The sequence below is a fragment of the Somniosus microcephalus genome, chromosome 5, assembly GCF_052327205.1.
Source record: "Somniosus microcephalus isolate GS21.2 chromosome 5, FLI_Smic_1.0, whole genome shotgun sequence".
Classification (NCBI taxonomy): Eukaryota; Metazoa; Chordata; class Chondrichthyes; order Squaliformes; family Somniosidae; genus Somniosus; species Somniosus microcephalus.
This window is the reverse complement of record NC_140991.1, coordinates 129,724,298-129,741,588: the sequence shown is the minus strand read 5'-3', so window position 1 is coordinate 129,741,588 and position 17,291 is coordinate 129,724,298. Positions and strand designations below refer to the sequence as shown.

Genomic DNA, 17,291 nt, shown 5'->3' with positions numbered 1-17,291 from the left:
CGTTGCAGAGCTATCATGTTGTCCATCTGGGAAAGTTCATGTTGCGATGAACACTGTATCATGCTGCTGAATTTTTATTAAGAAAAACAATCAATTAAGGAAGGCTAAATCCAGTTCCTCATGGGTGTGACCCGTAAACACAAATCTGCTCCTAATTTTCCACTAATTGCCAATCTCCTTCAGAGAGGCGGCAGGGTGACTGGTGTGGGAAATGGAAAAAGTTGCACTAGCGGAGTGTTTTTCTGAGGTTAGAGCTGAAACATTGTTGGGGCTTAGTTAAGGGAGCTTTGCTCTGTATATGCCTCTGCTATAAATGACCTGAAAATGTTTCATGTTGACAGGGTTGATAATCCTCACGGATTGCCCGGGAGTCTCCCGGAATGGGGCATGAATCTCAGGTCGAGGGGAGAGAGGGAGACTGGGGAATGTAAGTCTGGAGATTGGGACTTGGGCAGGTGGGACAGAGGAGACTGGAAAATGGGTGGGCATGGGGCGCAGCATTTTCTGTAGAGCCACGAGCAGCAGCAACGTGGTGAGTGGGAGCGACATCAAGAGAGGAACTACCAGTATAGAGGTGAGTGATACCTGGGCATTTCACTGTGGGCAAAGAGTGAAAGATTGTTTCCACTGGTGGTGAATGTGGAACAAGGGGATGGAAACTGAGGATTCTCACTGGAAGTACCAATGAGGAAGGGAGAAGGAAAGTCTTTGAACTGAGAGCTATTAGGCCATGGGCTGCTTCACCACAATTGCATTGATAATTAAATGATGTTCTAGTCTCTGCCTCAATAGCCACAGACTAGAACATCATTTAATTATCAATGCAATTTCAATTTCAAGGGAACGGCAGCAGAGTGGTTATGTTACTGGACTAGTAATCCAGAAACCTGGGAACACAAGTTCAAATCTCCGACAGCTGGGCAGCTGTTCATGGCAGCTGGGAATTTAAATTCAGTTAATAAATATGGAATAAACAGCTAGTATCAGTAATGGTGACCATGTAAATACCAGATTGTTGTAAAAACCCATCTGGTTCACTAATGTCCTTTAGGGAAGGAAATTTGCCCAGTCTGGCCTATATGTGACTCCAGACACACAGCAATGTGGTTAACTCTTAACAGCCCTCTAAAATGGCCTAGCAAGCCACTCAGTTAAGGGCAATTAGGAATGGGCAATAAATGCTGGCCATGCCACCAATGCCCAATGTTACTGGTGGAATCAAAGTTCCTCCCACCTCAGGTTTCCCCCCTGCAAATCCCTTCCCCACCCTCGGTTTCCCCTTCAGTTGGTAACCCAACTGGGAGTGGGTGGTAAACTGGGAAAACAGTATTGCATTCCTCCCAGCAAAAATATTCTTCACTTTGATGAATACAAAATTTACTCAAATTTTTGTTTTAAAAATTTGTATCACCAAATGCAATCAGGATGGTGTCTTGTTTTGCACACTTTGTACAAAACTAATAAATTGCAGGACAATGGAGTATTACAGTTTAAACTCTTTTAATGAAGCATCAGGTCTGTCAGCTTTCTCAATCAATACAGCACCGTGTGGACAAGAGGGAGTCAGGACCCCCTGGGTCTTCTAAACAATAGCAGTCCTTACAGATGCCTGCAGGCCAATGACAACTCAGCATGTGATCACGTGAATATAATAGGTATTCCTTGCAGATGCCTGCGGGCCAATGATAAATCAATATGCAAATGTTACATCCCCTTTCTTTTAAAAGAAAAAATGTTATGCATTACTTTTGAACCTTTCTTCTACATAATGTTCTCAGTAGCATCAACATATAAATAAACTCAACATTTAACTAGCACTGAAAACATCTCAATGTTTCAATAACGATGTAGTTTTTTTTAGGGCAGCGATCCGCCTACACCCTTTGACAGTTCACAAGCCAAGGATAACTCTAGGCTTGACCTCTCGTCGGAATGACAGTGTTGTTCCTTGGTGTTCAGGAGGTGCCTGCGATTGCAGCAGTACACCTGTCCTTCTGGGGTGCGGACGTGATACGATCGCTCAGTGTCAGCTGGCTGGATGACGACTGCTGGCTTCCAGTAGTCATGCTCCTGGATTCTGACGGATTCTCCATTGTGCAGCGGCGGCAGTAGTCTAGCTGACCTGTCATAGTATCTCTTTTGGTGTTGCTGTCTCTGTACACATTTTGCATGCACTTGCTTGCAGCTGACGACCTGCCAGGGCCTGTCTGGGATACGGTGAGGTATCATGGGCTCTTTAACATTTGATGGGTGGTGTTCTAGACAAATGGAACATTTTCCAACAATGTCCTCAATGTGTTTGCACATTCCGGGCCAAAACATAATGTCACGTGCTCTTTGTTTGCATTTTTCCATGCCCATATGTCCAGCATGAATTTTTGTCAACATCTCTTCTCTGAGACTGGTAGGAATGATGATTTTCTCCCCTTTGAAGACGATTCTGTTGATTTGTGACAGTTCGTCTCTGTAGTTCCAGAATTCCGATATGCTCTGAGGGCATTTCCTCCTTTCCTCAGGCCATCCTTCATGTATGACTTTGCTCAGCAGTGGGAGTTGTGCATCTTTCTCTGTTTCTGCTCGGATTTCCTTCAGTTTTGAGTCACTCACAGGTAAGCTGTTGTACACCATGTGCACCTGCACATCCATGCCTTCACTGAACCTGCTGTCCTGGTAGCTAAGAGACTTTCTGGAGAGCGTGTCTGCAACAGGAATGTCTTTGCCTGGACGGTGAATGATTGTGAAGTCATACTTCTGTAGCTGAAGGATCATTCTATGTAGCCTTGGTGGGGCTGCGGCTAGTGGTTTCCTTATGATTGACTCGAGGGTCTTGTGGTCGGATTCCACAATGACTTGTCGGCCATAGACGTACTGGTGGAAACGCTTACATCCAAACAGAATTGCATATAGCTCTTTCTCGATTTGAGCATAGTTGATTTCACTGTCTGAGAGAGATCTGGATGCGTAACCGATGGGCTTTCCTTCTTGCAGTAATACTGCACCGAGTCCGTACTTTGATACGTCCACTTGTAGTCTGAGCTCTTTGTTGGGGTCAAATTAGGCAAGAACTGGTCCTGGTTCTCTGGTGATTAGGTCTTTCATTTTCTGAAATGCTGTGTCATGTTGTTTGTCCCACAGGAACTCATTGGATTGTTTGAGCAACTGACGCATGGGTGCATTGATTTCGGAGAGGCTCGGGGCAAACTTGGCTAAGTAGTTAACCATGCCTAGTACTGTCTCTAGCTCTGCGCGGTTCTTCGGCGGCTCCATCTTCTTGATGGCGGAGATTTTCTCTGGATCCGGCTTAATGCCATCAGTTGAGAGGCGATGCCCGAAATAACTGATCTCGGTGGATCCGATTATACTTTTCTCGGGGTTGAGCCAGATACCCTTCTCCTGTGATCTTTGTAGCATCGCACGGAGGTTCCTGTCATGTTCCTCTCTATTCCTGCCATAGATGAGGATGTCGTCTACGATTGCGACTACTCCGTCAAGGCCTTCATAGGTTTCGTCGATCTTCCGCTGGAATTCATCCCGAGCTGAGATAAGACCAAATGGTAAACGCAGAAATTGGTAGCATCCAAATGGTATGTTGAACGTTGTTAGCTTAGATGACTCTTCCGTGAGCTTGATAGTCCAGTATCCTGATCGTGCGTCCATTACACTGAAGTAACGTGCTCCCACTAGCTTGGGTGTGATGTCATCTAGCGTTGGTAGAGGGTAGTGAGGGCGTTTGATAGCCTTATTCAAATCTCTGGGGTCGAGACAGACTCTGAGCTTGCCTGTACGTGGTTTCTCAACCACTACTAACGCGTTGACCCACTCTGTCGGTTCTGTTTCCCGGACGATGATTCCTGTATTCTCCATGCTCTGCAGCTCCTCCTTCAGCCGACTATGTAGAGCAAGGGGTATCCTTCTCGGTGGGCAAACCACAGGGGTTGCTGCTGGGTCAAGGTGAATAGTGCATTCACCTGGGAAAAGTCTGATTCCTTTGAAAACGTCAGCAAACTCCTCCATGACTGTCTGCTTCTCAACTGGTGCTGTCAATGACAGCACTAGCTTGACGAGGTCCATGTCTAAACATGCCTTTAGACCTAGCACTGGAGGTGCTTGAGTGTCAATAATGTAAAAGTCCAACATCACGTCGCTTTCTTTGCACTTGCATTTCATCACGCATGTGCCTTTTACATTGAGCTGCTCACCCCCATAGCCGGTCAGTCTGCGTGAGGTGGGCTGTAGCTCACACTCATCCTTCAAGCTGTGATGCTCACTCAGAGGAATTACATTAACCTGAGCTCCAGTGTCTAGTTTAAACTTAAGCTCTTTGCCCTGTTTTCCTATCTCAATATTGGCAAAAGCTTGCTCAGTCTCTGAAATCTGTTTTTTCTGTGACACAGAATCAATAAACAGTTCCTCTGCATTTGGCTCTCTATCTGGCATTTGGCTGTCAATCACTGTGTGTACTGCTTTTCCAAAAACAGTCTTGCAAACTTTAGCAAAGTGGTTCCGTTTACCACATTTAGTACATTGCCTTCCTTTGGCAGGGCAGTACTCCTTTTCTCCATGCCAGTTGTTTCCACAATATCCACAATTTTTGAAGCGTTTTATGTCTGTGTCACCCATTTTTAGAACTCTCGCTGTTCTTTCTGTTCTGAAACACGCTCTCTGGGCAGTGTTCTTTGGTGTGTGTCTATTAATTGCGTGCACTGTCTGTTCACTCGAGCTGTTCGTGGCGCCGGTTATGGTTTTCAACTGTACTTGGGCTATCTCGTGCGATCTAGCTATGTCCATAGCTTTGTCCAGCGTTAGCCCAGACCCAACATTCAAAAGTTTCTCTCTCACTTTAGCTGAATGTATTCCAAACACGATGCGGTCTCTGACCATCTCATCTTTATCTGAATATACACAGGCCTAGAAATTGGGTATAGCCCCGCTTGAGGCGTTAGAACTGGCGCTGCGCAAAGTTTATAGCCAGACGAAACTTATCGCTGCCTGGCACGATATTGGGTTGCACCGCCCCCAAAGGGGATTGAGGCGCAAATTCAGACGTTGCATGGGGCTCCTGAGGCGCAAAAGTTCAGGCGCTACCCAATATCGGCGCGGACGGGCGCAGCGCAGGTGATCTCAATTACCGAAAACCACGAGATTTCCAGGCACCGGCCGACTCTTAAAGGGGTGGGTCAGTCAGCCTGAGCTGCCACACTCAACACCCTGTAGGCCTCAGAATCGGCGCTCGCCCTTCTCTGGCGCAAAAAACTTGGTGAGGTTGGAGAAGGTGAGACAGAGAGCAGAGTGCTTCAGCACTGAGGCTCTGGACCAGTTGGTGTCCGCAGTGGAGCGCCGTCGAGATGTTCTGTATCCTGACAATGGCAGGAGGCCGAATCAAAAGGATTACCACCGAGCTTGGAGGGAGGTTTCTCTGAGGGTCAACTCCAGCAGTATGGTGACCAGGAGCCCTGTTCAGTGCAGGAAGAAATTCAACGACCTCACTCGGGTCGTTAGGGTGAGTGTTGTTTATGCAAACTTCTGATTCCCTCCATCTGCACATGACATCGAGCACCCTGTTGCCATGATGCCCCAATGACCATCTGTCAGCAAGCACCCATGGCCCTTTCTGGGCACACACATGGACATTTGACTCAAGGCCACATGTAAGGGCTCTTGCACCATGGGGGGCATGAGATGATCTCTCAAGGCCTCATGTAAGGGCTCTTGCACCATGGGGGGCATGAGATGATCTCTCAAGGCCTCATGTTACAGAACTTCCCCTTCTTTCCCCTGCAGTCCAAGCTGGCGGCGATGCAAAAGGACCAGCTTCGAACCGGTAGCGGGCCTCCACAAGTCGTCACTCTCACGGATCTCGAGGAGAGAGTGCACCAGATTCTTGGAGGACGTCTGAGTGGTCCTGTTACCACTGCAGCTGCCGACCCCATTCTCGACAGCGAGGGTAAGGCTCTCACCTTTTTCAGCTGTTTCCTTCCACTTGGTCCCCCCGCCAGCATGCTTCCTCAGTGTGCAGCCATGTCAGAGCCTTGCCGCAATCTGGCATGCCTTGCCGCCAACCTGTCCTTTTGCTAAAGCCACTCTTCCACCTCCCTGCTTTCAGATGATTCATCACCAACTCGGGATCAACGCCCTGAAGCTGCCAGTGCCCGTGCCTCCGGAGGCGAGGATCAGGAGGAAGCCGGAGCATCCGTTCCAATCTCAGGGGAGCATACACATCTGCAGACTGGGGATAGTAGTTCGCTGGAGGGGAGTGGGGGGGGCTCTGATGATGAGCCAGTTGCCGGAACAAGCGGCATGCAGCAACGGAAGGGGGGTAGGCAGGTTTGGCCACCGGCACCCCGGAGGGCAAGGCAGTGAGTGATGACTGCTGCACAGAGTGCAGAGGAGGTGCGTCGCCTGGCTGAAATGAGCAGCCAGGCCAGGCTCAGGCACACTGAGCTGATGGCTGCAGTGGGGAGGATGCCTCAGTCAATAGAAACACTGGCAAAGAGTGTGTTGGACTTCGGGGCAGCAATGGAGAGGACTCTCCAGGGCTTCGGGGCAACAATGGAGAGGACTCTCCAGGGCTTCGGGGCAGCCATGGAGAGGACTGTCCAGGGCTTCGAGGCCGCTATGGAAAGGACTGTTCAGGGCTTCGGACAATCCCTGGAAAGGTCTGTCCAGGGCTTGTCCGAGGCAGTGGAACGGACTGCTCCGGCCTTGTCCGAAGCAATGGAAAGAACTGTCCAGGGCTTCTCCGAAGCACTGGCACCTGCCACACAGGTCCTCACTGCTGCCACGCAGTCACTTGCCAGCCTCGTCCACACCCAGATTGAGGCAACGCGAACTCTCACTGCAGCCACCCTATCTGCATCAGCTAGGATCACCCCGGGCCCTTCCAGTCCCATACAAGGCCAGGAATCAGTGGAGCATGCGATTGTGGCGGATGAGCCGAACCGGTCCCCTCAGATAGCCAGTGTGTCGTCCGACCATGGTGCAGGTGTCCTCTCTCGGCAGGTGACCATTGCACATGCCAGCGCTGGTACGTCTGCAGTGCAGCTGCCACCACCTGCAGGGCACACTGCTTCCAACCATGCTCAGATCAAGCAGCCTGCGTCTGCACCCTCCAAGACCAGAGGTCGGCCAGGCCGTCCCTCAGGGGCTTCTGCGCTTCCACACAGTCAGCAGGCGTCCCCCAGCCTTGACCCCGCCACTGGGGTTCAATTACGTAGGAGCAACAGGGAGGGAAGGGGCCGACCGCGAAAGAGAAGTCGTTCTCCATCAAGGGGCCAGCAGTAGAGGGAGGTGCTGAGACGTTTCTTTGGCCAAATTCAAGGACACCCTCACCTGTTGTAATTGTTGGAAATGGTTTGTTTAGTTTTGCGGCTTTGCCGAAGAGTTAACTGTTATTTTGTTAGTTATGGTTTCTGTTGACTTGACGTTGTTTTGCTGTAATGAAAGACTTTTGTGACAATAAAGAAAAGTTTTAATGTGCTATGGTACACGAACTATTTACAGTGATGCTGGCCTTCAGAGGCTTTCAAAGATCCAAAGTGCGCAGGAGTAAAGACACCCACCATTCCGCCAGAGGGGCCTCGAAACGAGTCCTGATGAGCCTCTGACGGATGGCCCTTCCACTTTCAGGAGCCCTTCCATCTTCCTCCTCCTCCTCCTCCTCCTCATCCGCATGCTCCTCCTCCTCCTCCTCCTCCGCCTGCTCTTCCTCCTCCTCCTCCTCCTCGTCCGCCTGCTCTGCTGGACGTTGAGGGGCAGCTGGAATGGGCTGGGTGCGTCGAATCGCCAAGTTGTGGAGCATGCAGCAGACGACGACGATGTGACCCACTTGCTCCGGCGAGTACTGCAGGGCTCCCCCCGAATGGTCCAGGCAGCGGAAACGCTGTTTGAGCACACCAATAGTGTGCTCCACAATGTTCCTGGTCGCCTGATGGCTGCTGTTGAACAGCTCTTCTGCTGGGGTGGCGGCCAGACGGAGTGGTGTCATCAGCCATGGGCAGAGAGGATAGCCCTTGTCCCCAATAAGCCAGCCTCGTGGTCGAGCCGGCCCCTCAAAAAGGTCACAAACTGAGGTCTGCCACAGGATAAAGGCATCGTGGCTGCTCCCTGGGAATTGGGCGTTGACTGCCATGATGATTTGGTGGTGGTCACAGACCAGCTGCACGTTGAGGGACTGGAACCCCTTGCGGTTGCGGAAGTCCTCAGGATTCTGGAATGGTGCCCTCAAAGCCACGTGTGTGCAGTCAATCGCCCCCTGCACCATGGGGAAGTCCGCAATAGCAGCGAAGCCATGCGCGCGCTCCGCCTGCTTCTCCAGGGTCAGAGGGAAGGTGATGAATTGATGCCTTCGTCTATAAAGGGCAGCTGTAACTTGCCGGATGCAACAGTGGACTGCAAACTGAGAGATATTCGCAATGTCCCCAGTGGCTGACTGAAAGGATCCGGTGGCTTAGAAATTGAGGGCAACAGTCAGTTTTACGGCCACCGACAGAGAGGTCCTGCACCGTAGACGCGGCTGCAGATCCTCAGCAAGCAGGTGGCACAGCTCAGTAACAACGTCCCTCCCGAATCGGAGCCTTCGCACACACTGCTCCTCCGACATGTCAAGGTATGACACCTGCTGCCTAAAGACCCTCGCAGCATACCCTCGGATTGGCCGACCGCCATTGCCCCTCCTCCTTCTGGCCAATCCCAGCCCTCTCTCCCGCCGTCTCTCTGCCCCTTCACAGTGTTCGGCCATGAGGCCGTCGCCCTCCAAAGCAGCTCCCATTCTGATGCCAGTTGGGCAAAACGCTGTTAGGTGTAGTGCTCCAACTGCTCCAGACAGGTTTGAAGGTCCCAAGTACTCTAATGCTAAATTCCAAAAACTCTGCTCCACAGTAGCTCACCAACTCTCTCCAGCAACGATCGCAATGAACAGGCCAAGTGGCTGCAGCTTTTATACTAGAGCCGTCCCCTTTAAATAGCGCCCCCTGACTCCGAGAAGGGCCTGCTAACGTTCCTTTGAACTGTCACTAACAGCGCTAGGCGTAAAGGTTCCGGGCGCCACCTAATATCCGGTCAGGGGCGCCTAAAAGGCGTTGCACACTGAAATGACGTCATGATCTGCTTGCGCACGCGGGCGCGCGCAAACACTTAGCGCAGGCGTTAAATGTATAGTCAATATGGGAGTTGTCACTATCTTCATTGTGCCCGCCCCAATATTGGGTTACGCCCCAATTCTCGGGCTCTTTAGGCGCTAACCGCTGGCGCTACCAACCGAATTTCTAGGCCACAGTCTTTTACCAGCAGTTTTAACTCAGTCACGAACTGTTCAAATGACTCATTAGTTCCTTGTACTTTCTCCTGAAACTTGTACCTAGCGAATACCGTATTTGTCTTGGGCATCACATATGCTTCAAAACGGTCAAAATAACTTTTCAGTACCTTTGCTTCATCTGCGGTGAGAGACCATGGGCCTAGAAATTGGGTATAGCCCCGCTTGAGGCGTTAGAACTGGCGATGCGCTAAGTTTATAGCCAGACGAATGCTATCCGCGCCTGGTGTGATATTGGGTTGCATTGCCCCCAAAGGGGATTGAGGCGCTAAATCAGCCGTTGCACGGTGTTCTTAAGGCGCAAAAGGTCAGGCGCTACTCAATTTCGACGCGGACGGGCGCAGCGCAGGTGAACTCAATTACGGCAAAGCACGAGACCTGCAGGTGCCGGCCGGCTCTTAAAGGGGTGGGTCAGTCAGACGGAGCTTCAACACCCAACGCCCTGTAGGCCTCAGATTCGGCGCTCGCCCTTGTCTGGCGGTACAAAGTTGTTCATTATGGAGAAGGTTAGGCAGAGAGCAGAGCGCTTCAGCACTGAGGCTCTGGACCACTTGGTGGCTGCAGTTGAACACCGTCGACAGGTCCTGTACCCGGATAATGGCAAGAGGCCAAATCAGAAGGCTTATCGACGACCTTGGAGGGAGGTTGCTGTGAGGGTCAACTCCAGCAGCATGGCGACCAGGACCCCTGTTCAGTGCAGGAAGAAATTCAACGACCTCACACGGATCGTTAGGGTGAGTGATGGTTTACCAAACTTGTGCTTCCCTCCATCTGCAGCTGACTTCGGGCACCCTGCTGCAATGATGCGCCACTGGCCATCTGTCAGTATGCACCCATGGCCCTTTCTGGGCAGACACATGGACAGATGTCTCAAGGCCTCATGTAAGGGCTCTTGCACAATGGGGGGCATGCGATGATGTCTCAAGGCCTCATGTAAGGGCTCTTGCACAATGGGGGGCATGTGATGATGTCTCAAGGCCTCATGTAAGGGCTCTTGCACAATGGGGGGCATGCGATGATGTCTCAAGGCCTCATGTAACAGAACCTCCCCTTCTTTCCCCTGCAGTCCAAGATGGCGCAGATTAGAAAAGAACAGCGTCGAACCGGTGGCGGACCTGCACAAGTGGTCACTCTCACGGATCTGGAGGAGAGAGTGCACCAGATACTTGGAGGACATCTGTCTGGTCCAGTGACCACTGCCTCTGCCGACCCCATCACTGACAGCGAGGGTAAGACTCTCACCTTTTCCACCTGTTGCCTTCCACTTGGTCCCCCCGCCAGCATGCATCCTCAGTGTGCAGCCATGTCAGAGCCATGCCGCAATCTGGCATGCCTTTCAGCAAACCTGTCCTTTTGCTAAAGCCACTCTTCCACCTCCCACTTTCAGATGAAGCAGCACCAACTCGGGCTCAACGTGCTGAAGCTGCCAGTGCCAGTGCCACCGGAGGCGAGGACCAGGAGGAAACCGGACCAGCCGTTGCAGAATCCGGGGAGCTGAGACATCTGCAGACTGGGGATAGTAGTCCCCTGGAGGGGAGGGGGGTGGCTCTGAGGATGAACCAGTTGCCGGACCAAGCGGCATGGGGCAACGCAGGGGGGATAGGCAAGTTCGGCCACCGTCTCCCCGCAGGGCAAGGCAGGTCGTCATGACTGCTGCACAGAGTGCAGATGAGGTCCGTCGCCTGGCAGAGATGAGCAAACAGGCCCGGGTCAGACACACGGAGCTGATGGCTGCAGTGGAGAAGATGCCTGAGTCAATAGATTCATTGGCTAGGAGCATGTTGGACTTCGGGGCAACAATGGAGAGGTCTCTCCAGGTGTTCGGGGAAACAATGGACAGGTCTATCCAGGGCTTCGGGGCCACAATGGACAGGACTATCCAGGGCTTCGGCCCAACAATGGAGAGGACTGTCCACGGCTTTGAGTCGGCAATGGAAAGGACTGTTCAGGGCTTCGGACAATCCCTGGAAAGGTCTGTGCAGGGCTTGTCCGAGGCAGTGGAGCGGTCGGCTCCTGCCTTGTCCGAAGCCATGGGAAGAACTGTCCAGGCCTTCTCCGAAGCACTGGCACCTGGCACACAGGTCCTCACTGTTGCCACGCATTCACTTGCTGGGCTCCTCCACAGCCAGATTGACGCAACGCGATGTCTCACTGCAGCCACCCTCTCTGCATCAGATAGGATCACCCCGGGCCCTTCCACTCCCGTACAAGGCCAGGAATCCGTGGAGCATGCGATTGTGGCGGATGAGCCGAGCCGCTCCCCTCAGATAGCCAGTGTGTCGTCCGACCATGGTGCAGGTGTCCTCTCTCGTCAGGAGAGCATTGCACATGCCAGCGCTGGGACGCCTGCATTGCAGCTGCCACCACCTGCAGCCCACACTGCTTCCAGCCATGCTCAAAGCAAGCATCCTTCGTCCGCACCCTCCAAGCCCAGAGGTCGGCCAGGCCGTACCTCAGGGGCTTCTGCGCTTCCAGACAGTCGGAAAGCGTCCCCCAGCCTTGAGCCCGCCACTGGGGTGCAATTACCTAGGAGCAGCAGGGAGGGAAGGGGCCGGGCACGAACGAGAAGTCGTTCTCCCTCAAGGGGCCAGTTGTAGAGGGAGGTGCTGAGACGTTTGTTTGTCCAAATTCAAGGACACCCTCACCTGCTGTTATAGGTGCAGATTTTTGTTGAGTTTTGCTGCTTTGCCGAACAGGTCAATTTATTTTGGAAGTTATGGTTTCTGCTCACTTTACGTTGTTTAGCTGTAATGAAAGACTTTTGTGTCAATAAACAGAAGTTTAAATGTTGCTTGGTGCATGTGACTACTTTCAGTGATGCTGGCATGCAGAGGCCCTCAAACATCCAAAGTGCGCATGAGGTAAGACTCTCATCATTCCGCCACAGGGGTGTCGAGATGAGTCCAGAGGAGCCTCTGACGTATGGACCTTCCACTTTCAGCAGCCCTTCCATCTTCCTCCTCCTCCTCCTCCGCCTGCTCTTCCTCCTCCTCCTCCTCCTCCTCCGCCTGCTTGTGCAGGGTTCGAGGGAAGGTAATGAATGGACGCGTTCGCCTATAAAGGGCATCTGTCACTTGCCGGATGCAACAGCGGACTGCAGCCTGAGCGACAGTCGCATTGTCCCCAATGGCTGACTGAAGGGATCCGTTGGCATAAAAATGGAGGCCTTCAGTCAGTGTAGCCATCACGGACAGAGAGGTTCTGCAGCGTTCACGCGGCTGCAGATGCTGACCAAGCAGGTGGCACAGATCAGTAACAATGCCCCTCCAGATTCGGAGCCTTCGCAAACACTGCTCCTCCGACATATCAAGGCTTGTCACCTGCTGCCTAAAGACCCTCACAGCATCCCGTCGGATTGGCCGACCTCCATTGCCCCTCCTCCTTCTGGCCAATCCCGGCCCTCTCTCCCGCCGTCTCTCTGCCCCTTCACAGTGTTGGGCGATGAGGCCGTCGCCCTCCAAACAAGCTCCCATTCCGATGCCAGTTGGTCAAAAGGCTTTTAGGTGTAGTGCTGCAAGTGCTTCGGACAGGGTTGAAGGTCCCAAGTACTGTAAAGCTCAAATCCCAGAACTCCGCTCCACATTAGCCAACTCTCTCTAGCAGCGATCGCAATGAGCAGGCCAAGTGGCAGAAGATTCTGCAGTAGAGCTGTCCCCTTTAAATAGCGCCGCCCTACTCCGAGAAGGGCCTGTTAGCCCTCCCTCGAACTGTCACTAATAGCGCTGGGCGCTAAGGCTCCGGGCGCCACCCAATATGCGCTCAGGCGCTCCTAAAAGGCGTTGCACACTGAAATGACGTCATGAGCTGTTTGCGCTCGTGGGCGCGCGCAAACACTTAGTGCAGGCGCTAAATGTATAGTCAATTTCTGAGTCGGCGCTATCCTCATAGCGTTCACCCCAACATAGGGCTTCGCCCCAATTCTAGGTCTCTTTAGGCGCTCAGCGCCGGTGCTACCAACCCAATTTCTAGGCCCATGTGTTAAAAATGTCTCTCCCTTTTTCTCCGATCCACAAGAATAGGTAGCTGCATTTTTCTTCCTCCCCTTTTCTTTTCAACGGACCCGAGAACATTAATTCCACGTGTTGCTTGAACTTGCACCATTCTCTATGTAAGTTCAAGGATTCCCAATTCATTTGAGGTAAGGGAGCTGCAACGATGTCCATTTCAAATCCCTGTTCTGACACCATGTCTTGTTTTGCACACTTTGTACAAAACTAATAAATTGCAGGACAACGGAGTATTACAGTTTAAACTCTTTTAATGAAGCATCAGGTCTGTAAGCTTTCTCAATCAATACAGCACCGTCTGGACAAGATGGAGTCAGGACCCCCTGGGTCTTCTAAACAATAGCAGTCCTTACAGATGCCTGCAGGCCAATGACAACTCAGCATGTGATCGCGTGAATATAATAGGTATTCCTTACAGATGCCTGCGGGCCAATGATAAATCAATATGCAAATGTTACAGATGGCATCATTGTGTTGGTTATTTGCATAACTGCCAATGCTAAAATGTACAAGACAAACTAGCAGAATGACACCTTGCAAAAGGAGTAAACACAAAATCACACAGTAAATAACTTTGGAAACTTGGCTCATCTGCACCTTATTTTAATTTGCCCTTTTCTTTTCCTATTGCATTCACTCTGCATGTTGTTGGATTTAGAAGGGATGATAAGAGGACATTGAGCAGTGCTGTGAACATCTCTACCATTTTATACTTCCAGAATGCCAATTATTGGTGGTTGAGAAAAATAAAAGTTTTTAACTGTTCATACAGTATTGGAGGGCAAGGAACACCTAGGGGGAGTAATTCTTATTCAATTTAATCCCACATTTTTTTCTAATAGACTTAAAACAACTTTCTTTGATAGTTTTACAAAATATAAATGTTCCTGCCTGCATGAAAGCCTCAATGTGGACCTCCCTCCCAGATCACCACAACTACTTTCCAATTGAGGAGTGACGACGTGCGACCTGGACCCCGGGGGTTTGGGCAACCTATGTGCCATTCCGGAGACTTAGGGCCCCAAGAAACCATGCTACTGGCTGGGAAATCTTCATTTCCAGAGTCAGAGTAAAAGCGATCCCAAAATACCTAATCCCCTAACTCATGACACCTCTTAAGCAATCTTATCATCCAAACAATTGCAAACCATAAAAGAACTATGATCCCACTGCACTGCTCTCTAAACATAGCCCTGAATTGCAATGCCGAGTCATTGACAACATTTTGGTTTATTTAGTTTAAATGAAAAGCACAGCATGTGGCTTCCTCAATGATTCATTGAGTAAATGCACCACACTATGTGATACTGAACAATACATAGCAGGAGGATTCTCCTCAGAACACTACTGAGAATTTTCTTCTCCCCTCCCCTCCATAGGGAACTTGATCACCTGACCCTTGACAACCCTGCTGCATTTAAATGATAGTGGGTATATGGAGCCCAGGAAACCAGCTGATTTCTATGATTCCTACCTTAAAGTGCCACCACCCCAGTTACTGGCAGGTGAGGGCTGGTAGTACATCCTGGGGCAGCAACAGAAAGCCTATTGAAGCTCCTATTGGAGGGAGGGGACCTAGTAGTGGCCACCTGTCCCTCTCTTTTGCCCCAATCACTCACCCTTTGCAGGCCTCTGCTCAATCTGAGGCCTGCAATTAAACCTCAGAGAAAATCCTTGGGGCGCTTCAGCCCCTTTAAAGGCAGGTCCTCTCTGTCTGGCACTGCAGCAGCAGTCACTGCATTTCCTGGCTGGCAGTTGCAGACTCCCCTCTGTGTGGCAGAGATCCAGCAGTGCCTGCCTTACATTTATAATGAGCTCTGACCCAACAGATAGATCAGGGTCACGGTGGGGTCAGGGCAGTAGGCAGAAGTTGCACCCCATCCATTCACCAGCAGGGAACTCACCTGTAAAGAAAATCTAACCCAAAAAGACAGCTGGAAAGTGCACATGTGAGGATGTTGGATGAGGATATGCTTGAGTGTAAAGCCCTCTATAGTTAAATATTCTGCAGTTACTGAATGTCCCAGCTCACACATTCAGAATGGGCATTTGGGCTAGTTACATGCTGAACTGTGCTCCCGCATAAATCACTGTGCTCAGGAGAGGAAGGGCAAGAGAAAAAATGAGGTGAGCAGATACAGCACATTATAAAATTAAATCTTTCTCCACATTAACCATTGGTATAAATCTTTAGTGAAGAACTAGAGAACAATAGAGAATAAGCAACACAAGAGTAATTTTTTGTATCAACCATTTCAACTCTTCATTTTATCACAAAAATTAAGCTTTGAAAGGATGAGGGAATTTTGTGACTTGTTAGGTTGCTATTTTTATACTCACTGGGCACAAGCTGATGTTTTGCTCCCACTGGGTCATACTCATACTCTCTTCTAACGTTGTGCATTTCTTTAAGACCAAGTCCCAGCCACAGTAGGGGTCTCGAGCTCCCACGCATGAACTGTAGGCACAGGATAAAGAGGTCAACCTTTGAACTTTCAGCTTTAACCCACTCATGCAGCTGCAAAACAAATCATAGTATGTGTATTATTATATATATATATATGTGTGTATGTGCGCATTTGGTTCAGCTAGAAATGAATTGTGTCTTTTCTTTATCTGGAAGTCATAAGGTCAGCAATTTGAGACAAAAGCAGTCCATGAGAATCTATATCTGAGCTTAATCTATTTTCACAGCTATCAACACAGTGGAAAATACTAAAAGTGAGATTTAAGATCGGCAAGAGTGATACAGACTGCAAACGTTTATTTTATCTGTTTATTTTTGATAGTGGTATATGTAACAAAACAAATTGATCCCGAGAATCTCTGGGGACCCAATCCCAGCAATTACACAGGGATCATGCCCTCCAGTGACCTCCAGCACTGACCTCCCACCAGCCAGGAGCTTGTCCTGCATGGAAGGTTGAAGGGAGAAAACTGGATGGCTGGGTTGGGGTGGCAGGCACAATTCCTCCTCGAGATTTCTGGGGCGGATTCAGGAAAACCCAGCCTGAAAACTTTAAAATACTTTTTAATGAAACAAAAACTTTCAGATTAAAGCATTTAATAAATCCCAATGTCAACAATGATGGTGGGTGAGTGGATGAGTGTGTATGAATAGCAGAGTGATATTGATAAGATTTAATACAATGCAAGGTTAAACTTTAAGAGAATTGTAGCTTTGGGACATTCCAAATAAAACCTTTTGGGATACAATTCCACAATGTTTTTGCGCCAGTGGGAGTGCAGAGAAGCGTAGGTACCACCCGTTGTTTTGACCTTACCATGACCCTGTCTAAATCCCAGAGCCAGCATCATTTAAATAATAGTAGCGGGCACCAAACCTGTAAGGGCACAACAGGGGAACCCGCCAAGCATCACAGCCAGAATACTGGAGCAGCACCCAGCCATAGGGGTGACTGTGGGCCAGTCAAGGCGACTATCCTGAAGTAGTGCAAATTGCTAACAAACAGCCCCCCCAAACTAATGGTGAAACGCAAGAGGGGTGGCTCCACTGTTCCCCTTCCCCAGATCGGGGTTTGCTGTTTTTTGTGTGAATGGGACAGAAACCTAGCAGATCTGGGTCCCGCTCCTGCCAGAATTACACCAGAATTGGGCTAGGAGGATCATGCAATTTCTGGGCTTTTGATGCCATGGGAATTAACATTAATATCAACATGACAGAAAGAATTACTGGCCTAATGATCATTAGGCCATAATCACAGCAACATCTACTTAGCACATAGAATCAGCTAGAAATCATTCTCAGCTTAGAAATCATAATGGACTCAACACTCACTGGTACAAAACAAGCTTGTTTTCTTATGGGTTTTAATAAAAGCCTGCACCAGTACAAAGCTATATTGTAATAAAAAAGATAAAGTCCCATTGGAATAATAGCTACAAAACTCTAAAGCTCATCTATTATCAAAAATCATACACCTAGGTGCAGCAATGCAATTATTTTATAT

General features: G+C 50.0%; 1 protein-coding gene across 1 annotated transcript in view; it reads right to left on the bottom strand.

Annotated features, from left to right (window-relative positions):
• The window catches only part of sema5a (sema domain, seven thrombospondin repeats (type 1 and type 1-like), transmembrane domain (TM) and short cytoplasmic domain, (semaphorin) 5A), a 394,308-nt gene that overhangs the window by 112,204 nt on the left and 264,813 nt on the right, over positions 1–17,291 (bottom strand). Inside the window, exon 12 of the mRNA XM_085988245.1 lies at positions 15,661–15,778. Coding sequence (XP_085844371.1) covers positions 15,661–15,778 — 118 coding nt within the window. The remainder of the gene's footprint in view (positions 1–15,660; positions 15,779–17,291) is intronic.